At 47.4% G+C, this 25,219-nt stretch overlaps 1 protein-coding gene across 1 annotated transcript in view; it reads left to right on the forward strand.

Annotated features, from left to right (window-relative positions):
• The first annotated feature begins 2,159 nt into the window (after window positions 1–2,159).
• The window catches only part of LOC115349284 (tyrosine-protein kinase ZAP-70), a 29,682-nt gene continuing 6,622 nt past the window's right edge, over window positions 2,160–25,219 (forward strand). Inside the window, exons 1-6 of the mRNA XM_030033348.2 lie at window positions 2,160–2,282; window positions 19,740–20,196; window positions 21,581–21,741; window positions 22,394–22,532; window positions 24,106–24,184; window positions 24,931–24,971. Coding sequence (XP_029889208.1) covers window positions 19,795–20,196; window positions 21,581–21,741; window positions 22,394–22,532; window positions 24,106–24,184; window positions 24,931–24,971 — 822 coding nt within the window. The 5' untranslated portion in view covers window positions 2,160–2,282; window positions 19,740–19,794. The remainder of the gene's footprint in view (window positions 2,283–19,739; window positions 20,197–21,580; window positions 21,742–22,393; window positions 22,533–24,105; window positions 24,185–24,930; window positions 24,972–25,219) is intronic.

The following is a 25,219-nucleotide window of genomic DNA, read 5'->3' on the forward strand; positions in this document are numbered from 1 at the left end:
ACCGAGTCCCCGAAGCTCAGCAGCCCGGTGACACTGCACCCTCCTGTGGCTACATGTGGCAGAGGCTGCACGCTCGGATCCTGCGAGGTCCAGGCTCAGCAGCAGGCTGGTAGAAACCCTGCAGGGATGATGCACCGAACCCTGGGGAAGCACAAAGAGCAACGCTTCCAGACAAACTTGGCGCCGTCGCTTCTCGGTGGTGCGCGCCGATGCCCAAATGAATCCAGCGTGCCCAGCTGCAGCACCAGCTTGCACGAAGCTGAGGCCAGCGCTCATTTTAAGGCTTGTAAGGCTGCAAACTCTGTCCTGGTTGCCATTAAAACACATAGGGAATGATGCTGAGGCCTGATGGGGTAATTTTGTATAACCATTTTGTACATAAAATAAAAAATTCTCTCTCTTGCTATGTCTAAACTGCAGGGCCTGGGCAAAGTTCCCAGCTCTGGCTCTACATCACAGCCTGGCCCCAAGTCCATGTTGGGACTAGCTACTTGGCCACAGACTAACCCTTTTTATGGTTGTACAGTACCTAACACAACAACGCTCCATTCAGTCTTTTAGCTACTGCTGTAATAAACAAACTACTCTGCTTTGTTTGTAGCCCAAATACTGCAGGTTGAGAACCTGCAAGTGAAACCAGCTGTAAACAAATGTTTTTGTTTCTCAACTGGTGTAGAGACATGCAAACTAATTGCCCAGCAGTAAAACTCAGTTTAATTAATCCCAGGTGTTAGATAAAATTGGGTTGGTGTCTCCCAAACTTTAACTCCAGCTTGAAGGAGCCACCGCTAACTTTGAAAGCACTGCCATCAAAAAGCAATTATCAAGATCATTGTACATTGCATTAACTTTGTGTGGATTTTGGGCAAAGGACAAATGTGCAGGTGAGCCTTGCTGAGGGCTCAGGATTAAGAGCTTTCTGCTCACACTGCAAGGTTGGGTGTGTTGGGATGCTGCATTTTCATGGTTGTAAACTGCCTAAGTGGCTCACCTCTTCTCCCTCAGGATCTCACCTTGTCCTTGGAAAAACCTTTAATATGGATTTCTGAGTAAACATCATGTACAGCTCCATGTGAAAATGTAAACAAAGGGCTCCTCAAGGGGGGTATGACATTTCGTTGCCAAATGGTTGAGTAATGCTCAAGGATAGCTTGCATTTTGCATATCTAACCTTATTACTGCATGTTTTTATTCCAATCAGTCTTGAACATCAGCAAGCTCAACCTGCTACGATCAGGGCCCTAGTCCCAACTTCTTCTACAGTACAGTCTTCTGCCTGCAACAGCAAGACAGTTCAGGATTCCCCATCCATCTTGTTGGGACACGTCTTTGCATTCAGCAGAAAGGAGTCATGGCACTGTAGCCTTTCTCCCCAGTCACCAAGAGCTGGCCCTGAACACTGATCCTTTACCCATCTCTTCCAAGCTAATGAGCTGTCAGGCGGCAGTGAGCTGTTTACCATGGCTGGTGATGAAACATGGAAACTTTTCCCTTCTGGAAAGGGAGACATGCCCCTGAGGAGCAGCTGAAAACCATGCCAAAAATAAGCACCATTTGGTGGGACTGGAGTTGGATGGTTCCCAGCCCAGCTGTTAGTGTTATGGCCATTTTGGCACTACAAAGAGTAATCAGAAAGCAGGGCAGGAAAAATAGGCCAAGAGAGGTTTCTTGTGTTACTGAGCCTAGGTCTTGACCATCACAAACCACAACTCTGAAGCAGCCCTACACAGAAGGCCTTTCTCAGTAGCCTCTGGCCTGAATGTGGAAAATCCAAAGAAACTAAGCTCTCCTTATCCCCTTGTGACTTCCACAGGACAGACCCTGGCATGGCAGAGATACTCATGCAAAAAGGCTTGCTTCCCCATGAACATCTGTTCAATGGGCAAGAAGAGAGCTTTGCTCTCCAGGCAATGTCTTCCTCCAACATGTTTGTTTAAATGACAGCTCTTCACCACCTTCTTATTTGTTTTCTTCCATAGAAGACCCATGCCCTGGCACTGAGAAGGTCTCGGAGCTCTTTCAGTCTTCAGAGCTACACAGCTTTTATTTTCTCTTCTTTCCTTTCCTGTGCAACAAGGAAATAGGTCACATTTCAAAGAAACGAGCAAACGGAGGTTAGTGAATGCCAGACAGCTTACTGGATGGTGTGGCCTGTTCCCCTCGTCTTCCAAAATCAAGACATTCCTCACTCACCAAAGAACATTTTCCCTCTTCTTTCCTTTCTTTCTTTAAAATTGCTGTAACGAAGCCCCGACAAGACATCCCGCCCATCTGCAAACCAGGTAAGAGGCACTTCTTTTGCTGTCGGTATCTTCGGTAGCTGTTACATGACATGGCTGCTTTGTTTCTTGTCTCGTACATTTCTGCACACCCCAGTAGCATTGGGGGTTTAGTGGCAGGAGGGGAGATCCTGTGAAATGTTGGTGTTAATAGGCCCAGATTAATTCTTCGTGCGACTCCTCTAGTTTTTCTACTGATTACTCCATGGGTTTAGGGAAAAAAAAAATAAAAAGAGGGCTTCATATTCTTTTTGAAGTTAGGCAGGATTTAGATAGGTCAGAAGATGCTGAAATGATGGCTTGTAGTCCAATATTCAGGGTCAACCATTCTCTTCCCTTTACCTCTGGACATGACATCAAAACTTGTCTCCTTTGGAAGTTTCTCTTTAAACTGCCTGCAAGCCTCAGTGGCAATGTGGGAAGACTTAGGATACCTGGCACCTGCTCCAGTGTGCTCCAAATACTTGAGAAGGACTTCAGAGGTTTCCTACAGACAAATACAACAGCAAGTATCCTCAAAAACAGAGGCCTCTGGCAAACTCACATTTACTTCCTTTAATTTTTTTGTCACCTCGTCTGTTATTGCTCTGCACTTTTCTGTGAAAACAGGCACAGTTCCAAGTCCCATCGATTCAAGCACAGTCCATGGTGTTACGGAATAAACTAGAACAAAGGAAAGTTGAGATTAAACCTCAGAAAACATTTCCTAACGGGCAGATCTACTAGACTGTGGAATAAATGCTGCAGGGACGCAAGGAAAACCCATCACATGGGCAGAACTGGAGAGGGGACTGGAGAAGGGATCAGGCAGAAGGCTCCTTCACTGGCAGGGCGATGAACAAACTGATCTACAAGGTTATACTTTTTGATATATTTATGCTTTTTGTATTTTCAACCTTTCATCATCCTTTTTCTTCATGAGAAGGGAAGGTGCCCAAGTCTTTGAAAAGCTTGTTGATGCTCTCAGGAATAGGATTTCCTAAAGAAACATGGATGATGCCACAACAGTGTTTAGAATCCACACATATATGCATGTGTGTGTTTAAGGACTTTAAAAAGTTAATTCCCATGAAGACCTTAACCAAAAAGAGGGTTTCCTGAGAACTCTCAGATAGAAAGGATTATGCCACAGTCTCTGTACTGCCCTGTAAGGCAACCGGCCTCACAAAGAGCAGAAAACCTTTGAAGCACCAGGCTCTGTACATGATCTAAGCCCACTCGACCAGCTACGTAAAACTTGGCTTGAGCAGAAAAAGTCTGAGAGGGCCAATGTGGTCAGAAAGGACAACAGCTGTTAAGCCAAGCTTTGACTCACACAAAACCCTGAGCAGGTGGGACCAGCAGCACAAAAGCAGAGATACCAATGGCAAAGGATGCCACTGAGAGGATTTTTTTCACCTCTAACAATTGTGTGGGTCTGAGTTGAGTAACGTCACTGGGAACAGAAAGATACATGAAGCAGCTAGGGCAGGCATTATCAAGGGGCAATGCAGAAAATTAATCTGGAGGGTTGGAAATACACAAAAGTGCAGATAGCTGTTACCAAGCAATTTAACACCCCACCCCCACCCCCGCCTTTGTTTAGCACTTGCTTTCCCAGGAATCTCTGCTAACTCATATGGTAGCATTAGATGGGATACATCAAACAGACTAGGTTAGGAATTAAAGTATAATACTTGTTTAGTCCTTTCCTCACCAGTTCAGGAATATGCATTTTTAAACACAGTTTTGATCACTGAATGTGCTTACTTAGTCTTGAAATATCCCCCAGAGGTGCCAAGAAAGGCCCTGCTGGGTATGGAATTGAATGGGTACAGCAGAGATCAGGGCCAGGCTGGAGAGAGCCCAAGAACATAAGACAGATACCAGGGGCCATGGAGAACATAGGCAGCTTTCTACAAACTCCATACAGAGCTAGAAAACAGAGTAAAGAGGTAGTAAGGATGAAGCATGAACTAAGGTCTTAGATAACTCTACTTCCCTAAATCCTATTCAAATAATTGGAAGAAAAAGCCTTTGCCATTATTATTTAAAATAAGCAAAAAGCCCTGTGCAGACCTAGCCCACTATTTCTCTATGCTTGTTTTATACTTGGAAAATAAAAGGTAGCAAGCTGCCTGTTAGTGGAGCATTTCAACACTCAGAACAGACCTTTTCACATAGGAAATGACTGATTGTGAATGCAAACTTCCACTACCACCTGCAAGTCACACGCTTTGCCCAAATGCATGCTGGTCACATGCAAACACGTACTTACCCTTCAGAGCTAATAAGCTTTTGCAGGAAGAGCTGAGCTGGTGAAGTCCAAGTCTTTCGCTTCCCCTGCCTCCAGCTGTATTAATTTTCCTCTTCAGAATTTCCTCTTCAGCAATTTCCTACGACCACCCTGTCAGACAGTGCAGTCTGAAGTTTATGTTTAATCCTCATTACACCAGTAAAGGAATAGTCTCACCCTGCTTTGAAATGGTGTTCAAAGAAATCCTGAACAACAGCGATGAGGCAAAGTTTGTGCTCCCACTCTGATGAAGACTGTCACTAACCATCAGGACAACATTTTACACCTGAAGTTTTGGAAGCTTAGCTGGATCTTGCAGAATTCCCCTCTTTGTTGCAGATTAGATTTCCAGCTCGGATTAATCTTTTGTCTTTTAAAACTCCAGACAGAACAACTGATGCTCAATAAACTTTGCTGTCGAGTTGCAGATGACTGTTAGGCTCTGAGCTGTCTTTCTACTTTATTTGACTAGTTTATAACCTTAAAGCCAGGAGCTGCTGGGTCTGCCAGTGCAGTGCCCTTGGCTCTTATTAGACACAGTGTAGCTTACCAATGCTCAGGCCCTTTTCTACGGGGCTGGGAAGATATTTCCTGGGATGTTAAACATGCCCTTGGCAATACAAGAACCATCTCCCACTTCCCTGTGGCTACTTTAGTGAGTAGCACGTGCCGAAGAGCAAGCGAGGGGACCTTAAATTCATCACCTAACAGACCATTTTCAGAAGACCCTGGTGAAGCATGACATCAAACTGCTTCTGACTGTTGAAAGGAAGTGTTGCTAATTGCCATCGTCTCCCAGTTCTTACCAGGGCAGCTTAGCCAAAGACCTAGTTTCATCAGTCACAGAGGACCGAAGCCTCTTAAGCCAGCCTGCGTAACAGCCTGTGGCTTCTAACAGGATCAAGGTGCCTCATTTTCTGCAATTCCACTGATCAATGCCTACCTCTGCACTATGTTCACCGTGCAGAAATATCGGAGCTGGCTTAGGGACTGGAAACATCTGGCTGCAGTCACCCAGTGCAATACTAATGCAGTATTTTTGCGGGCAATAGGTACTAAAAGGCAGCCGCAGCTACTAAACACTTCTCTGTGCCATTAGCCAGACCCCGCATGAGCTGAGGCAGCCAATTCACCCAGGACCTTCTGCAGGTGCATCAGAACACAGGGATCCTTTGCAGCAGCCCAGTACTTGGGACACTACTCCTGAGCATGCAAAAAAACACACTCACAGGACAGAAGCTATTAGCAACTGCGTAGCTAATCTGGACCTGAAGGGCTGGCAGGAGGGTTTATAAACTTTCTCAGCTGATAACAGAATTACTTTAGCAGGGACAGATGCACATAAGCCACACAGTATGAATGCTATAGAAGTTGAAACTTTAGGCAAGACCTGTCACTTGTATCTTGGGACATACACATAGCTCTTTTTATTCTGAATGATCCTAAAGTACCTCAGAAAGCAATCACTTCATCTCCTAGGTGGCCCTGAGGGGACAAGACAACACACAATTGTTGCAGCGAGTTAATAACTCAAACAGATTTAGGTGTCTGGCGCAATAAATGGGGTAAGAGGCTTCAGATAATGCTGTATTTTTCTGAAAATTCCACGGGATTTTAAAACAGCATAAGAAACTTCAGTTCTGAGCCTCATTGGCCATAATAAAGCATGCATAAAGATGACAAACTGACTGTTTTTCCAAGGCTCATCCTAGATCATCTAGAGGTGCAATGTGCTTACTGTGATAGGCAGCATAATACGAAAGCAAGCATGTTACTTGGGAGAACTCCAGCCCACAGCATTACCATGGCAAGAGCTCTTCTGCCTCCCTCAACCTCCTTATCTACAGGAGAGGGATCATTAATGCCATTCCTCAGCTGCCTAGAAATATAGAATAATTGAAAGGTGGCACATGGGTGCAGAGCACAGTCACCATCAGCACATTTTCAAGGACCAAAGTTCTCCTCACCCTGCACAAAACCTGGGGTAAAGCCTTTGAAGGGACAGGGAACAGTCCCGGCTCTTAGGAGAATCGCTCACTACCTGCCAGGTTTTCCAGCTGAGAGCACTGAAGCACAGCAAGGTTACAAAGCAGAGGAGCAATTTTAAAGCCTTCCTGGACACATACTGAGAAAATCCTCTTTCGCAAGAGTTAAAAGCCCGAAGCAGAACATTGAGCCTTCCAGTTCATCTGCTGGGAGCATTAGCAGGGCTGCTCAGATCTCCACTAGCGCTGCAGCAGGATGGAGTCGATGGGGCATGCTGGATTCTGCCCCGGGGGTGCTAGAAGGGCCCTGGGTCAGGCAGCGCTGGGATGAGCTGCGAAACTGCAAAGCAGAAGCGACTGAGCAGCAAAACAACCGAGCTGCCATTTCTGGGGTTACATTATCCACTAACTATGAGTACTCAAGCACCTGGATAACATTAGCAAACATAGCCTCAAACCTTATTTTATGAGGATTTGCCCCCAAAAAATCACTCTCCCCAAGCACTTAGAGTTGTTTCTGCCTGTCAACAATTAACTGGATAGAAAAGCATATGAGAGAGACAAAGCTGGAAGAGATACCAGACCCATCATCTATCAGTCATTGATGCAAATCCTGAGCTCAAAGCTTGGATAAAGTCCTTCTGCATCTGAGATGCCTAACACAACCACATTTGGCCAAAAAGAACAGGAGACTGAAGCCAGCTGAGTATTTTAAACCCTTAAAGTCTTTTTAAAAAACAACTTATTTGTACTTCTGAAAATCTTCTAAATAATCCCTTAGCAGAAGCCTATTAAGTAACAAAGTTATGATAGGTTGGGCCAGTAAAGAACAGATTATTCAGTTTTTTCCTTGCCCATCTGTTATCCTGCTCCTACCTGCCTCTTCTCCACCTCAATAGAAAACTCCCAGTGTGTGGCTCTGGAGCAGATCACACCAGAATCTAAAAAGTTGAGATCTGCAGGGCAGATGGAAAGTTAACAAGTTGGGGTTATTTTTGTTGTTGTTATTTTTTGTTTGGTTGGTTGGTTGGTTTGGGTTTTTTTGAGTGAAAATCATGACCCTTTTCCCATCAGATGTTTGTGCAGATCCTGAAGATTACTTGTGAAGACATACACATATGGTTTGCCCCTCATTTCTTATCTGACGAGATTATAATCTTTCACGCCCAGAGCTAAGGCGGCAGAGGTAGGAGTACCCAGGATAAATATTATATGACAACTAGAGCCTTATTTTATTAAGTTAATACAGCTCTAGGGAGGAGTGTGATACTATGCACATTTCTACAAACCAATGGAAGAAGCGTCCTCCCCAAATCCTACATCAGATGTTCAAGGTCCTGTAGCCATTGTCATGTCAAGTGATAAAGGACAGAGGGGTATCGGCAAGGGTCCTGCCAGAGTCAAACTGTGCAGACGGGTACTCAGCACAGACTCCAGTGCTGTGGCTGAGCTGGGAAAGGAGCCAGCAAATACTGCCCTGAGGAACATAATTTTGATGCAGGAAGAGACAATAGTCTAGAGAAAAGCCCTACAGCCACAGCAAAATGTGGCAATACGTGCCAGAGGCAGAGGCAAAATTTTCAGGGGTGTTCAGTGGTGCCAGCCTGATCTCTCCAAAATCACGTTACAAAGCCAGGGTTAAACAGTACGGGGCACTTCTGGGAACTCAGCTGGGCCCACGCAGGGCACGACATGCCCTGCACAGCTGCCAGTGCCCTAGCTTCCCTGGGACCTGGAAGGATTTCCACTCGGTCTCTGCTGAGAGTGCTGAAGAAAAGCCTATTTGCAACTAATTGTTGCTGCTGAGACACACCCGCTATGAACCGGGCTGCAAGAGCAACAACAATTCTGCTAGCAGTGCCCAAACAACGGCCAGGTGGGAACATCCAGCCTGTCCCACCATGGCTGGATGCAATCCAGCAGCCCAGAGGGCTCTGCAGCACAAAACCCCGTTCCTCAGACCACACTGTTCTCCTTGGAGGATTTGTTTTGATGGGTTATTGGCATCCCGCACATCCAGCTGACAAGGGAAGGTTGCAGGAGGGTGAAGCAGAAGCTAAGTGACCAGAAGGTTTTCTGTAAGACAGCGTTAACCCTCTGCTGCTCATTTTAGTGTCTTGCATCCAAGAGGGAAAAGAGGATGGGTGCTTGCAACAGGATGTTCAGCTGCAAGGTTAGTTCAAAGTTAGTTTTGCTTGGTGGAAAAGTTAAGGGAGATGGTGCGTTTTGCCAGTGTAAGAGCAGACTGAGCACTGGTAGACATTGATTAATTGAACCTCCTGTTGACAGTATAGAAGGGACAAAAGCTAAGAACTTACCAGACCATGGAGAATGAGCTATTTTTTCACCTTAGTCATCACGTAGCTGATCACTGAGCCACATTATAAAAATGTGCCAGAGAATATTTACTGCTGTGCATGTAACCCTAGTCTGCGAGCAAGTAGAGGACTTCATTCTCATTTCAGACACTCTGTTCAACAAAAGACCACAAAAAATGTCAACAGCGGAAGCAAAATGCTTCTGCATTCAGTGTTTTTTAGTTTTCCACAGAACATTGGCTGAACTGGAAATTACATTGGCCAGAGAAAGAAATTGAAAGTATTATTTTCCCTAATGGAACTCAGAATTGCAGAACTTAAGATATGGGAAAGTCCTATTAGCTCATCCCAGTTTCTTCCTGCCTGTTGAGGATTGTTCCCTACAGTACATTTTCTGATCCAGTGTTAAGTGACTACCAATGGGACTCCCACCATTTCCCCCGTTCCACATCCTGATGAATCTTCATGTTAGGAAATGTTTCTTGATAACCAGACTTACTTTCCACTGATTAATATCTTCTCCTTTATCCCCATATCATCTTATTGGCACATCCAAAACAGCTTTTCCTCTCTGAAAGATGATCACGCTTTTTAGATACTTCTACCTTGCTCTCAAATTTTCCCCTGTCACTCTAATGTGCGTACTCCATCCCTAAGAGCTGTACTCATTAATCAGTCCAGTCAGGCCATTCATCGCTTTCATTGCTCTCTCCTGAACTTGCAAGGTTTCAAACACTTCTAGTATCAAATCACCTACTGAAATAAGCGATCTCAATAGCACCAAGGTGCTGGGATCATGTTTGCCACTGGTACTGAACCATACAGGTGGTATTTATTTTATTCTTTTATTTTTTAAACTGCAAGAACTGTTTTGGTCTGTTCCATGTAAACAAAACTCATCTTCATATGTCTGAGATGTAATGAGTGCACGCAGTGCTCTGCCAGCCTCTTCCCCACCTGGCAGCAGCTTTCACCCACTCTACTTACAGTAATAGTCTGTTCATAAAAGCCAGTGCTATGGCTGCAGCGCCGGTGGCAAACACCAGATGCCCAACACATTCATTTTATCGTGTTTGGATCTGCTGCTAGCCCCCTTCGCCTGGGCTTTCAAAGTGAGATTGAGAAACCCTGTGACTCACGACCATTAGAGCCCATGGCACTTCTGCAAGCGCAGAGAAGTTGCTTTGGTGTCTCAGCCAACTTCTGAGTTGGATATTTATACTCTGCCCGCCTAAATCCCCTCTAGCAGTGCTAGAAAAGGTTGTCTCCCTGTTTCAGGCGCTCCTGTGCCAGCACTGCAGAGCACAAAAGCTGCTGTGTCCCATATTGGGGGTAGCTGCATTGGAAGGTGAGGATGAACCATCTCTAACATCTGCTTCAGAGATGTTTGGAGAGCCACTGCAGCAATGCTGGCTCCGTACGGGTGAGCTGTAACACACACCCGACATGCCCCTAAGCAGAACCCCCTATCCAGTGGCTGTGTACAGTTTTGGGGCGGCACATGGAAGCTTTTGTCTGGGGCAAAGCCCAGGTGATCAACACATGGCACTGACACAGCACAAGTACAACCTAGCTCAGTACTGGCTTGAATGGCAACTGCCTGCTTCCCTGTCCCCATCCTCCTCCTCTCCAAGAGGGACTTGCGGAGCTCCAGGGGTGGAGCTCAGAGGAGGACTATAAACCAGAATACACTTATGAAGCGCCACATCTGCATAACGATATTGTCCAGAGTGAGAATACCTTAAAAATACATCTTGTATAGTAGACAGAGGAGAAGCCAGGAAGTTTTGGACAGACCAATCAATGTCTGACAGTATCTACAATATGAAACAGCCCAATGACCAAAGCAGAGGAGAGTCTATGCTCAGTGGGGAAATCTTACTGACAGAGACACAGTAACTGTTTCCTCTCCAGATTAAATTAAGGCAGAATGATTAAAGGACTGAAACCCGACCAGCAGCTCGGCACTAGCCTACACCTCAGATGCAATGTATTTTAACCAAATCGGGTTTTAACTCATATGAAGCATTTAAGAGGAACTCTTAACTGAAGGTTGGCCAGCAGGTGGGTGAGCCCCCCAATGTTACCTCCAGACAGCTTGCCTCCCCACCAGTAGACCTGATAACCCAGCACCCTACCAAGCACAGTACAAAAAGTCAGTGCCCCATCAGGAAGGCATCATAGCCCAGTGGCTGCAGAGCCGTGTACACCAGGAGCCAAGGAACAAGATTTTGGAGCTCTACACCTGACTTGATTGCAACTGTGCACACAACAGTCCTTCTGTCCTCAATTTGCCTCTCTCTCTCCCTCCCCTGCATTTTCTTCTTCCTGGGCTTTTGAGGACAAAAAGACTGAGCACTCCTGTGCCACGCAGACAGTGGCTGTTATCTTCCAGGGAGTCTCTAGGCAATGCAGAAAATAAATGCTGCTAAATTTTAAGCTCAGCTGTTACATTTATTTTTAAATGGCAAAGGCAAAGCATAAATGCAGATGTTTGTGTAACAAAAACACCATCATTTTGTGGTTGGAAACAGAGTTGTCAGCCACTTCACCACATGGAGCAGGGAGGGCGGCAGAGGTGAGGCGGCCACATTATTCAGAGCAGCATTGCACCTGCTCAGCAGGTTTCCGTCCTTCCAGAGAAGGTACCCACTGAGCACCATCAGAAGGACCCAAGGCAGTGCAGGACACAATAAAGTGATTTCCAGTAAGATGCATCACAGCCAGTGCTCTCACACCAATGCTCCTCAAAGCCCTCTGTGTCACCTTTACCGCACCCTGCTGAGGGCTGTGCTAGCCGTAGTAGAGCCAAGGAGTGGACTCAAGCCACAGGCTCACCACCAATCGCTCACGTAAATACCTCATTTAATCTTCCTGCAGCTTGCCACTCCCCAGATGCTCTGTACTGGCAGGAGTCAATCTGTAGGCCCATGATGTTGTGTCATTATTTAAGCAAAAGCCCTTCACAAGGTAACGGAGTGAGGCCAGGTAGAAGCAAGCAAAAAATCAGAGCCTTTCTCCTCCAACTTATGCATAAGTCACTGCAGTTTTCTGCCCTTGGCTCCATGAAACCATCTGCTAGACCCAAAACCCAGAGGATCCTGCTGGAGTACCAACTCTTCTCTCTGGTTAGTTGTCAACACCAGCTCCACCTTGGTGGCAGGGACAAGCTCTGTGCTCATTCATCCCCAGGACAAACAACTTGACATCATTTTTTTTAGACACAATGACCCATAGCTGAGTTATCAGACCACAAGAGCACTAGGGAATACCAGGCAGGAAACTGCATGTACTGTGTTTAACTATGTATGGTAGACCCTAATTAAAAGCTGTTCAGGATCAATGGGTCTGGAGCCAGGAGTGTTTTCAGTGGTTCTACAAAGGATCAGCAGGGTGTTTTCACAGCCTTCCAAATGAAATCCACATGCAACAGATGAGCACAAGCTGCCTTAGGACAACCCAGTGACTTTGCTTTACCCCATCACACAGCAGTATCACCCTGCTCAGGGAGCCCAGTCCCCACCTATTCCAGAGCTGCCGGGAGAGGGAAGCTGCTTGCCAGGGACATTTGGCTTGTGACAAGATACTACTACAAAGGAGTAGCAGGGCAGCTCCAAGGGCATCTGTGTGTGGCACCAAAACTCAGGTTTCTGTTCCTGCACTAACCCAGCCACTGAAGCCTATGGCAAAGCTCTCCTCTCCTCTGTGCAGGACAGAGGGGTCAGGGTACTTGTGCCTGTCTGCATCACCAGATGTTCCTGAAATATTAACGTCAGCTTGAGTTTAAACAAAGAACTACATTCAGCTAAATTTTGTGTGCCACTCATTGCAGCATTTAAGGAAAAATATGATTCTTTACATTCTGATTTATCAGGGTCTGCCAGGCTTCTACCTAGGATAAACACTTGCTCAGGGGTCGTTTCATGGAAGATAAGCACTAGATAAAGAACCAATACCCTTTTCTTTAGGGAAAGAGTCAAGTATTTAACCAAAACTCCTATAGTTGGTGGCAGAACTCAAGGTAGATCAGTGGCCAGTGACCACCCAGTGCAAAGCAGACTAGGAGCAGCCATTTGCATTGCTCTGTGCTGTACTCCTTGGGTGCTGAGCAGCACACAGACATCCACGTGCTTAGTTGTGTCTTTCCACCCACACTCCCCAAACAGAGTACAACCAGGCAACAAGGTTTTAGTAAGAGGCAGGTGAACTCTGCTAGAAAGAGCATGTGATACACCATGGGCATGACCACATGTAAATAAGAAACACGTTCATGCATACAACGATTATCCATAAGTAGTAACGCACCATCTGCATGTTTCAGAGACCCATTGGTACTTCCTACTGCAATATTCTCACTGTGCTTTGGCTCAGGGGACTGCACTCTGCCTTTTTGACTTCCTTGCTATGGCACTGCAGAAATATCTGCCCCAGTCTCCTGCTGGGAGGCACCAAGCCCTGCCTCATGCTACCCATGAGGCAGCTGCATTGCAGGCTCACAAGCATCAATGAAAAACCCAGAGGAAGCAGGGTAACACCAGAAAACTGCTTTCTGGGAACAAGGCAATCCCAGCCGTTAAAACAACAGCTTGAACAAAAAAGGCAGATAGCTATACCCACCAGGCCCCATGCAGGTGGCCTTCTCCCTCCCCAGCCCCCTCCCTGTCTCCTTCTCTCAAAGCTAGAGGAGCAAATTGCTTCCGCTCATTAGCATTTGACAAATAACCACAGAAGGAAAACAAGTCCCCAGCAGGATATGAATGAGCTCAGGCCTTTATTGCCATCTGACTGCACCAAACAAGCATGTCATCAATTTTCCACGCTCTATTGCACTGCTTCTCCCTTTTGGAGAAGGATGAGCACCCTTGCCGGCTTGGGCAGGTTCAAAGTGTCCAAGTTGAAACAGAGCAGCAAGCAGGAATGATCTGAGAGCTGCAAGATGGGAGCAGAGGTGACCCATGGCAACTTCTGAGCCTCTGGGCACAGATACGAGTGTCAGGCTAGCTTTGCAGAAAGGGCTGTGAGCAGCATGCTCATGCATTGACCCCTCAAACACTAACTGCAAGAGCACTGGCTCGTGGGAATAAATGTTTTAACAGAGCTGAGGGGACCCAAGGCAGTCCACCTAGCTTGGATCCTGGGTGGAAGGAGTCACAGGAAACCAGTCACCCATGAGCCCTGCCACTGGGTCAGCACTGGCTGCTTCTAGCATAGACGTACCATGAGACCAAGGCCACAAGCATTTGAGCAGAACCATCCCCTCTATTCATTTTTGATCTCCAGTAATACTGTGATGGGGTCACACTAGGTCTCTGGCCAAGGATTTAGAAGGGGGAAGAGGGGTACTGATCTCCACGGTACCATCTTTTCTCAAAGCCTGTGTCTGGGACAGTCCTGTCACTGTTGGGAGCCTTCACACCAAGTACATCAGAGAAGCACCAAGTCCCTCCGTGGGCCTTGCAAGTGTTGCTGTAGAATTTAACATTTTTGCTCCCAAAAAGGAGTGTGGACTGTCCCTAGGGCCAAATGGCTCCCATGTTCTACTTCAAAGGGGGAGGAGGTATATGAAGCATTTCTGCACCTGGCCTGGGATCCACAGGCAGTGGAGGGGCAGTTTGGACTTACTTGCTTGCTTCGAGGACAGCAAGAGCAGACAAGGTCCTTAGTGGAAATCAGGTAGGTTTTTCTGTGTAGTTTCTGTAAACACAACCATTTCAGGCAGGACTGAGTCAGTAATACTCACTGAGACGTAGAAAAGATTATTATCTTCACATGCAAGCAGAAGGCACCCTGTTTATGGGTACAAACATAAATGGGCTCACACTTTCATAAACTCCCACTCACACATAGTTCAAGTGTTAATAAATGGTTGAGTAGCTGAGGTTTTAATGAGTAGTCAGCAGGGAGGTTAGGAAAGCAGTTATAGCCAGGAACGTCAGTGCTCATGAGGAAATCTTGGGAAGAGCTGCCATGGAGTGCATAAATAAAAATTAAACATTAGTCAAGAACAATTAGAAGAATGTAGTCAGGCCTATCCAAAGTTAAGTTTTTCAGGTTTTTCTTTGAACTAAGAAGCATTTCAAGTTGAATCAAAGTTATTTCAAGTCTTTTGTTATTTAAGATTTAACAAATCCTGAGCTCCAGGAATCAGCTCTTCAGTTCACCCTCTTGCATTGTACCCCCTACTCCTGAGAAGAATGACTTGGAAAGGGAACTTGTACACTGCAGACATTTTTCAGCTCTTCACATCTTCAACCAGGCTCTCCACTGTAACTCTAGTTCTCAGATCAAATCAGAATCAACAGAAGGGAATCCAGCAGAAAGGATGGGGGACTGCTGCTCCTCTGCAGCCCTGAGGAAGCCATAACATCCCTGTACATGCTCATCACCTCTGCAGGTACAGAGGGAAGCAGCTGCTGCTTGAGACTCACTCTGCTTTCTGCCATCCCTCTGTTCACCTCATACTCTGCTCCCACCTCTAAACCCTGCCTACACTTTCGCTGTGCCACAGCCTCTGCTTGTCAGGCTCAGCCCGACTCCTAAAGCCAGCTGCCCCTCCACGGGGACCAGCAGAGCTCCTGCAGCACTCCTGGAGAGCTCAGTAAACAGGAGAGCTGAGATAATCTTGGGTGCAAACCTTTACTCACTGCTCTCCTAAAGCACTGAAAAGGGGCTGCAAACAGCACCATAAGAAAACACATTTATTCTTGCATTAACTGCAGGTGGGTCTAGGCAAGGCACCATGAGAAGCATCTTTCTTTCCCATGAGGTGGTCAAAGAGGCCAATTCACATGAAGAGGCGATGAGGCAGCACAGGCCAGTTCGGAGCTCGGGTCAGAACTCATGCCCCACACCCATGCAGCTGCCTTCACCCATGCAGTGCTCCTGCCTGCAGGGCAAGCAAGCCCTTAAGGCTGGGCTGTTCCCCCTGACCATCAGCAATCCACCCAGCTGCCTGTGCCACAGTTCAGACACCCCCCCCCAACAACCCCAGCCCTGGGGGGGGGGGCAAGAGAAGAGACCCATAGAGGAGTTCAGAGACCCCAGCCCCCATCAGACAGGCTGACCTCACCTTTCGGCAACACCACATTTACCATAGCAGATCTTACTTTCAGCTACCTCTCCCCGCTCCCCAATTAAACACCTTTTAGAGAATTGTTAAAAATACCCCTCCCCACATCGCCAACACAAACCTCAGCAGTAGCTCCCACCACCACCTCCAAAGCACACACCCACCCCCCGACCCCCTTTATACCCATCCAGACTGGTTCCCCATCACATAGTTCCCATCCTCCAGCCCTCCCTGGTCTCCCCCAGATATGTCCCTCCTCTACCCCAGGCTGACCCAGCCACCCAGGGTTGTGTTAGAAGGGATTATTGCTGCCAGGACAATGATATGGCAAATACGGTCCTAACAGGATGCTAAAGTTTGCCAGTGCCTCCTCCGATTTCATCAGTGCACCCCGCTGCTTTCAGGGACTAGCTCCGGATTCACACAAAGTGGTTCTGCTGTTCTGAGAAATTATAAAATCAAACCAGTTCCTGACAGTTCTTGTCTGATCTAAGTAAAGGCAAGTGGCCAGCTATATATAGATCTGATTGACTGACATCTCAATAGCTTCCTGCCTGGCTTTCCTGTGTGTCTTGGTGCACAGATCCGACTACTTTTTACGTGGGTGTTGCTTTTTTCAGTGCATCTTCACATCATAACACCAACTGGCAAACGTGGCCATTATCACAGGAGCCCTGGTTTTATGGCCGTTCTCCCTGAGTGCTGTTTCTAACCTGGGGAGAGCGCCCGAAGCCAACATGAACATCCAGCACCTGGACTGCTGCAGCCCAAGGGACAGAGATTAAGCAGGTGCTGGAAAAATCAGGCCCTATTACTTGAAATTAATAGTGGTGGAGAGTCTATTGCACAGCTTCTTCCAGGCACTAGTTTGTTATGTTCACAGAAGCAGTCCATGAAATCGGTTCTCATTTTTGTCTGCATTTTACAGCATGGGAAAACAAAGTTGTATGAGGTTTGTGCAAGTCTGTTGAGGTTGTGTCAGGGTTGCTCAGGTCCATCCAGAGGCAGTGCTAAGGAACAGACCTGTACTTTGGAAGAGGAGCTTAGCTATGCCCAGAAGACCCTGGGCTGGTGTGTGGGCAATAGAAAAAGCCAGGATGGTAGGACAAACTTTTTTAAAGCAAGAGCTTTAGAGGGCCTATAAATCATCCTGTTCAAATCTGCTCTCAGACTTCAGGGGTTGGCTTTCCCTCGTGGCTGGAGACTTAGAATTTTTTTCTAATAAGGGTAATTTTCTAGTAGGGTTCATTTGTGGCAGCAAGGCTTGTATGAAATGGGAGGCATAGCCTGAACCAACCTCTGATCCCTGGGTTCACTCTCATATCTCCGTGAGGCTTTCTTGATTTGCAGCCCTGTGCTTGGAGAGGAAAACCAGTCTGTTTATTACAGAGCCGCCTGTGTAGGCAGCTGGAAACTTTGTGTGAGCTTGGTGGTGATCAATGGCTTCTGCCATCTCATTTTCACCTGTCTGAACAATTGTCAAACTTGTTCCATTTGCTGTGATGTTCTGGTCCTGGACTTTCCAAAAAAGGGAATCAGCATGTTTGGGTGTAGCATCCTTGTACCTAATCACTGTTTATCCCAGGTTGCTAGTGGAAATTAGTAGCACATGAAGAAGGCCATCAAACTTCCACTGCCCACTCAGCGCTTCCACCTCGTTGACTTGTGAACGTGACTCACGAACCTGACTCTGCAGTTAAAATGAAGAGCTGCAATCCTCGCTCTCCACATCCTTCAACCCACCTTCCTGGGGCCTGCCCTCCCCTGGGACCAGGCTGAGGTCAGGAAGACCTGGCAGTCATCTTGTCTCAGGAGCTGAACCTGAGGGATATGTGTGTCCAGTGTCTGGGCTGCTTTGATGCCTGGAGGCATCAAGGGATTAGGACGTTTGTTTTGGTTCCAAGCACTGACTCCAGTTAGGGTTTGAGCTACAGGGTGTTTTCATTTGCCTTCTGTGTCCCAGACTGGCAGGTCTGCCAAGACCCCACTTTGCTTCATTTGATGAATTTGATGAAAGGGTCTTCACATCTCAGGCTTATTTGCGCTACGCCTGATACGGTTTATGCTAGTCCCGCACCCGAGCTGCAAACGCCACTGACGGCTTCCTGTTGTGGTTTCCTGCCTCGGCTAAAACGCCTCCTCAACGGAGCCTGCTCTCCCTTCCTGTTCACATCAGGGCCATTTCTGGGCTTGATGAAGACAAGAACCAAATAGGTAGAGAAGACTCTGGTTGCCATAAATCCAGCTCCCTGTGGGTCTTTGCTGTTGTAGGCTGAACAGAGCAGGGTGCACACAGCAGAACGGTTTCTCCTGAGCAGTTTCCTCCTGACCCCTATCCCGTTCCTGCCGATACGGAGCATGTATCCAGCCAACCCTTTCCCAGCTCCCGCGGGCAGCCCTGTCACTATGCTGCTGAGCGGGCTGAAGCAGGCTGGCTGAGACGGAGCAGGGCTGACCACCAGCCCAGGCACAGCTCCAGCCACTGCTTGAGAGCAGAGGCAACTTCTGGAATAGTGTAGTGGGCCCGACCCACCAGCCAGCGACTTCTCCCATCACCTTCAGAAATGAGAGTTCTGTTGGGAAGAATCAGGGCAAAGACCCAGCGCACTAACCAAAGACCCAGTGTTTTCTTTACTCTGAGTGCGAGTGACGCATTTGTGGGAAATGCAGATGGAGACAAATACTCTGATGTTTTTGGGGTCAGCATCTGCGCAATTACAAAATCAAAGATCAGGGTCTAGCGAACAAATGAGACCCTTCGAATATGATACTGTTTCCATTAATCACCGGAAATTGGCTTCTGTTTGTGGGTGGGATTTTAGATGATTCGATACAAGACCTATAGCTCTTTGGCAGAAGGGGCTCTGCAGTGACTCAGTCAACAAAGTGCCATTTCTCACTGGATACCCATTGCGAGCTGGTGCTGCAGCAGCACGGTGGTAGGTTTGTTTCTGGTTTTAGGCTGTTCTGAACAGGGGGCTCCAGGAACGCTTGCACATTGCAGCTCGACAGAGACAGTGGGATTAAACTCACTTTGCAGTGATGGCTGGCCACATCTGAGCTCACGCTTTCTCTGGAGCATGTGCACAATGTAGAAATAGGAACTGCCAAATGGGATCAGAGTATCAGCCAAATTCAGAAACCAGCCAGAGTCAGGTATCGTGGGAAAAAATCCATAAATTTTTCAAGAGACAATTAGAGGAAGGTTTCTTCTTGTTCCTGTCAACAGACGGTTAATATCTGCCCAGAAGCACTTGGGTTTATCTTTTGCTGTGTTTAGTGCAATTGTGTATCTAAATGTTTCTTAGACATTTAATATCCATCTTGTGTTTTAATCTTATTGCATTTAAGATTTTGGCCTTATAGACCCTCATAGCAAAACTAATTTATTCAGAGAGGCAAAAGAATTTCCTTTTATTGTGAACAGGGCTGGAGAGAAAATGGTAGGAAATCAAAGCTAAAAACTTTGGGATGTGTGTAAGAAGCACATTTTTAATAGTGAAGGTAATTAACCATTGGAACTATTCACTGTAGGATTTGGTGCATTCTCTATTGCTTGAAATCTTTAAATGAAGATCAGGTGGATTTTTACTTACGCTTTCTAGCTCCACTCAGGGCAGGATAGGGGAGTCATTGTGGGATTCTCTGGCTGGGAATATGAAGGCACCCACCGCTACTCTCCATGCGATGTTTGAAATGACCATACAGAAGTCAGCTGAGGGCTTAAGAACCTCTAGACAGATTAGTCTGAATTCCAATTGAACCTTTTTGCAAAATTATGTGTCAGTGAAGAATTTTGCTTCTCTCTTCCAGATCGAGAACCAGCAGCACGTGAGCCAACCCAAGCAGTCCCGGTAAGCGCACAGAGATGCCAGATGCTGCTGCTCACCTGCCCTTTTACTACGGCAGCATTGCCAGGTCAGAAGCGGAGGAGTACCTCAAGCTGGCGGGGATGTCGGATGGCCTGTTCCTGCTGCGGCAATGCCTGCGCAGTCTGGGGGGGTATGTCCTCTCCATGGTCTGCAACCTGCAGTTTTACCATTACGCCATTGAGCGCCAGATGAACGGTACCTACGCCATTGCTGGGGGCAAAGCGCACTGTGGGCCAGAGGAACTCTGTGAATTTTACTCCAAGGATGCCGATGGGCTCTGCTGCACCCTCCGCAAGCCCTGCAACCGCCCCTGTGGTGTGGACCCCCAGCCCGGTGTCTTCGACAGCATGAGGGACAATATGGTGCGCGAATATGTCCGGCAGACATGGAAACTAGAGGTAATGGCCATTGCCAAAGGTGGTGGGGGACTGTGCAAGGAGTGCTCCCTGGGGGCTTACTGCCGCTTGCTGCCCTGACCTCCTCTGTCGCTGTCATCCCCCTCTTACAGCATGGTAAAGCAAGGTCCTTCTCCTCCAAGGCTGCTGGCACTAAGAGCAGTCTTAAATCTCTCTTTTCCGGTTTCTTCTTCAGAAACAGGTCTAAACATCTTCCCAAGCCTTCAGACTCTTCCCTGAACAGCTGGTGTTGCGTCTGCTCTGCAGGGCATCAGAGGTCATTGCCCACTTTGCAAGCATTTCTCATGTGCCATTTGCTCCTCTGCAGCACATGGGAAGCTTGCTGCAGTTAGACCAACACTCTCTGCGTGAGGTGCCTGTGCCTCCATAACATTGTGCTGAAGATGTAATGAAACCAGACTTAAATTCTTGCTCAGGTTTTCCTCGCTGTTTGAAGTCAGCGGAGGTTTTGCCTATTCAGGAGAATATGCCTATACCAGACTGAGGTACTGGGTACTGGATCAGGTCTGTCTGTTATTTAAATTTTAAAATAGCTACAGACAGGTTCCTGCATTTTACTGCAGACTGGAATATATATAATATATGTGTAAGGCAAAACTCTGTAAATGGTCACGCTGGCAGCCACATAATTAATTTCCTTCTACCTGCCATCACCTTAACAGTGGCTACTCAGACACTTACAAGTCCTTGCAGAAACATGGCTCAGGCATTCTCCTTATGGAGCCTTTCTACAAAAGATCTCTAAATTTGGCCTATTTTAGACCAAAGGTGCTTGACAGAATGAGGTATTCTGTAGGGTTTCTCCATGAAGCTTGATCTGTGTACACTGGTAGATAACACAAAGGACACTGCCACCTACTGGCAAACGAAAAACTACAGTTGTTTATAAGATGTGTGGGGCCAGTAAAATTAATTTAGGGTCTCCTAATTCCTAATCCTGATTTCCAGACTGCACTGCTCTTCACAAGTTGTAGTGTCTGGGGACAGTGAGCACCCAGGAAGGCAGAAGCACCGGAAAGAGGTCCTGCTCTCCTAGGAATGCAAGGCTGAAAGACACCTCGCAAGCCTGATGTCAAGATCCCCCATACAAGTATGATGAGTTCTCTCTTCCCTCACCAGCAAGTCAACGGACTTCAGCTGGATTTGAGGGATGGGACCAATTTAGATAAGCAAGGAATTCTGCTCTGCAGCAGAACAGAATTCAACTCACTATTCCTATAGGCATGATTAAGGCCACAGGCACTTCAATTACAAGACCTTCCAAGTTTCCTCTGCCATCTGCCCAAAAGAGTGCAAAATAAACTGTGCTGAACCATGCAACAATGCAGCAGAGTGGCATGAGGTCTCATTTCTCACTCTTTTCCAGGGGGATGCACTTGAACAAGCCATCATAAGCCAGGCTCCACAGGTGGAGAAGCTCATCGCCACCACAGCCCATGAGAGGATGCCCTGGTACCATGGCAGCATCGCCCGGGATGAAGCTGAACGGAGGCTCTACTCAGGGGCACAACCTGATGGGAAATTCCTGTGCGTATGCAAAACCCTGGCACATGCTGCGATCCCTGTACTTTTTACCATTTCCCCACCTCCACTACCCTGTAGCTATTTGTTTCCATGAAGTGCCTGAGAGGAGGTTTAGCTGAATATGGTCAGACTGTGGTTACAGATCTTTCAAAGACAGCTTCTGACACCCCAGACCTATTATTGTCCAGACAGTATCTGGCCTCCATGAAGAGCCAGTCCTGAGCTTTATTTGTTTCTCATGTTTAGATATCTCTATGAAGTATGCTTGTTAATGCACCGGATGGTATGATATACAGGGTTCAGTGGGTGAAGACATTTAACACTGACACATAGACAATGTATGGCCAATAAAATACAGCAGAAAGCATTTGCTGTGCATCTCTGCCAAGGTGAGAGAGCCCTTAATTTAATTATCTCCTGAATGAGTTAGGGAAAGAAAGAATTAGCTGGAGAGGGTAGAGAAGAGGGGCAAGAGACTGAAGGTGAAGGGTCCCTCTTCAGCCTCTGCAGAGGGGTGTCGGGAAGGTGGCAATTCCAAAAGTGGGATGCAGGCACACCTTTCCAAGTGCCCACCCCGTGACCCACCACCACTGCAGCCACAATAATTTGCAGTGCAAAACCTGGAGTTGTTTTTAATAGTTCTGCTTCCTACCAGGCTGAGAGAAAGGAAGGAAAACAGTGCCTACGCCCTCTCCCTTGTCTATGGCAAAACAGTGTATCACTATCGGATAGACCAGGACAAGTCCGGCAAGTACTCCATCCCTGAGGGGACCAAGTTCGACACGCTCTGGCAGGTACCGTACTGTGGGATGCTGACCACTGGTGTCCTAATAAACCAAAGGCACTTTTCCCTTGTTATAGCTGCCCATGCCTTGAGGGACAGCAAAGGCCATGTGGAGCTTTAAAGGCTTTAAGACCGTACATGGGTGGTTGTAGCCCCTGCCAGAAAGCCCTTACATTCCCTGGGTCTGGCTGTCTACCAGCTCACCTCATTGCATTCATTTCTGTGCACTCCTAGCTAAGTAGATCTAAGTCTGGGCTATCACAGCAGCTCTGAAATAGTGCTAGCTTTACCACTGCCTTCATGCCTTACGGTGGTCTGGTGCCTCTCCAAGGAAACAAGAGGATTAGTGCTTTTCATTTCTATCTTTAAGCCAGGGTACTTGAGATGGTTATATTAGTTACACTTGCACCCCATCAGCAAACATCACGCATTCAGCCACAGCGTGCACCTTGGACCTCTGCCTGCAGCAAGCCCCAATGAGATTGCTCATCCCAGGCTGTCCCTCCTGTGCATCCCCCACACTGCTTCTGGATCAGCAAAACTGTTGCGTGGAGATTGCCACTTTATGGTCCAGGCGACTGACTTCTGTGCGAAGAAGAGGGGAGGCCAGAAGTCTTGAGCCAGCTGCCAAAATCTTTACATGACTGAAGATCCAAGTACCAGGACACACATCCTATCACCCCCGAGAGTCAGGGGCTTTGGGAATTGGAGATGGCTATAATGCCCCAGCAGTCCTCATGAGGGTCAGGCAGGGTTTTCAGGGAATGTGACACGTGGTCCAGCAACTCGCGGCACTACTGGGGAGTTGCATGCCCCCCCTCCCCGAGCCCAGCTCTGCAGTGCAGCACACACCTCGGACCTGCTCCAGGGAACGGATACCAGTGCTTCCTCCTGGGCAGGGCTGTCTGGGGATCAGTAACTCTGTTTTGCTGAATTTTCAAAATTCCCAGGACTGTTTTCACTCTGAATTTGATTGAAAACAAAGACTTTGGGGCATTTTTATGGCAACAGAACCATGCCAGGCTCCCAACTGCAGATGAAATCTGAGACAGACAGGAGGGGAAGAGAAAGCCTTGTCTCCCTTGTGGTCCAGTGGCCAGGGGCTGGTCTGGTCGTCTCCAGCCAGAGTCAAGTCCCCACTGTGCTTGAACTGGCAGTTGCAGCAGTGAAAAACTGCCTGGGATCCAGTGAGCTAACCCTGGGGTTCCTCTGGGAAAGCAAAAGGTTTCTCTCAGGCTTTATCAAACACAACATGACTTAAAAACCTTTCTGGCTGGGACAACAATAACATTACACTGAAAATGCCCTACCCAGCTCTCCTACTGGTGATTTTCCTTTTGTCTTTCTTCAGTCCTTATCTAACTTCCCTAGTTCTTCCCAGCTCTGGCAGATATCCAGGTATGCAAGCACTTACTCTAGGAGATCCCTGAGTGCACAGATAGGAGAGGAGAGAAAGAAATAGTTTAGTCCCTGTCTGACATAAATCTCAGAGAAATCATTACCATAAGCCACACAAGTTGCCTGCATAAAAAAGAGATTATGTTCTCCTTACAATAATCTTTTTCCTCCCATTCTTTTCCCAGTTGGTGGAGTACCTAAAACTCAAACCGGACGGGCTGATTTTCTACCTGAGGGAAACCTGCCCCAACCCCAACATGCCAGGTGAGCTGACATCTCTCAGTGTCATCCCTGGCCTCAGTTTACCACTAAGCGTGGTTTATCACTAAGTTTGAGCTGCGCCAGCCCAAGTTTCCTTTACTGTGTCCAACCTTGCTCAGACCTTGGTGGTAAGAGAACGGTGAGGTCTCTGCTCCTCTGGCAAACTGGGCAAGTCTCACATCATGTTGTCTGCTGAAAGTGGCCACTGTCCAGGCCTGGTCTAGGGTGGCCCAAAGACAGGAGCAGATGGGGGAATCAGTGTTCCAAATGGATTAGGGACTTCTGGTGCCAAACAGACAGCTTCTGAAAAATGACCTGCTTTTTAGGCAGCAGGAAACAACATGTCCTGCAAGTCTGGCTCCTGGTGGGTCTCTTGAGCTGAACATTCAAAACCATGGGTCACTTTGTCCTAGTCCAAGTGTCACAAACATCACTTCAGAGCCTGCCCATGGGACCCTCGCTCTCCTGGGCAGGGAGCTCTGGGGTACAGCTCAGTCAGTCCCTGCTCTGGGACCGATGGAGACTGTAGGGTGCTCCAGTGGGCCTGCACCTGCCCTCAGGGCTGGTCTGGGAATAACACCCACATCCAGGCACGTTTCCACACTTTTTTTTGCTGAAGCTGTGGAAACGTCCTTTGGCGGGGGAGAATCAGACACAGGCATCCGCCCAGTCCTTCAAGGACTGAAGCTCTGATCCTGCTTGGGGCATAGGCAGACTCTTAATAACAACTTCTCTCTCCTGATTCACAGCATCTGCAGCACCGGTTCCACCAACCCACCCCTCCATGAGCGTAAGTTTTGGGGAGGGTCTGTTTTATTGGTACCTCAGTGGTTTAATGTTACTGCATTTCAAGCTTGCTGATCAAACTCCGCTCTTCTCTAAAACTCAATAACTCAAATGGAATACATTAAGCCCAGCTGCAATGTTGTCCCCTTTCCAGCTTGGATGGGAATGAGGAATAGCTGGGCACAGCTACTGTTAGAGCTGAAAATGGTTTCCATTCATACTGTGCTCCTTGCAACATGTGGGCCTGTCCTT

This window comes from Aquila chrysaetos, chromosome 12 (genome assembly GCF_900496995.4).
Source record: "Aquila chrysaetos chrysaetos chromosome 12, bAquChr1.4, whole genome shotgun sequence".
Lineage (NCBI taxonomy): Eukaryota > Metazoa > Chordata > Aves > Accipitriformes > Accipitridae > Aquila > Aquila chrysaetos.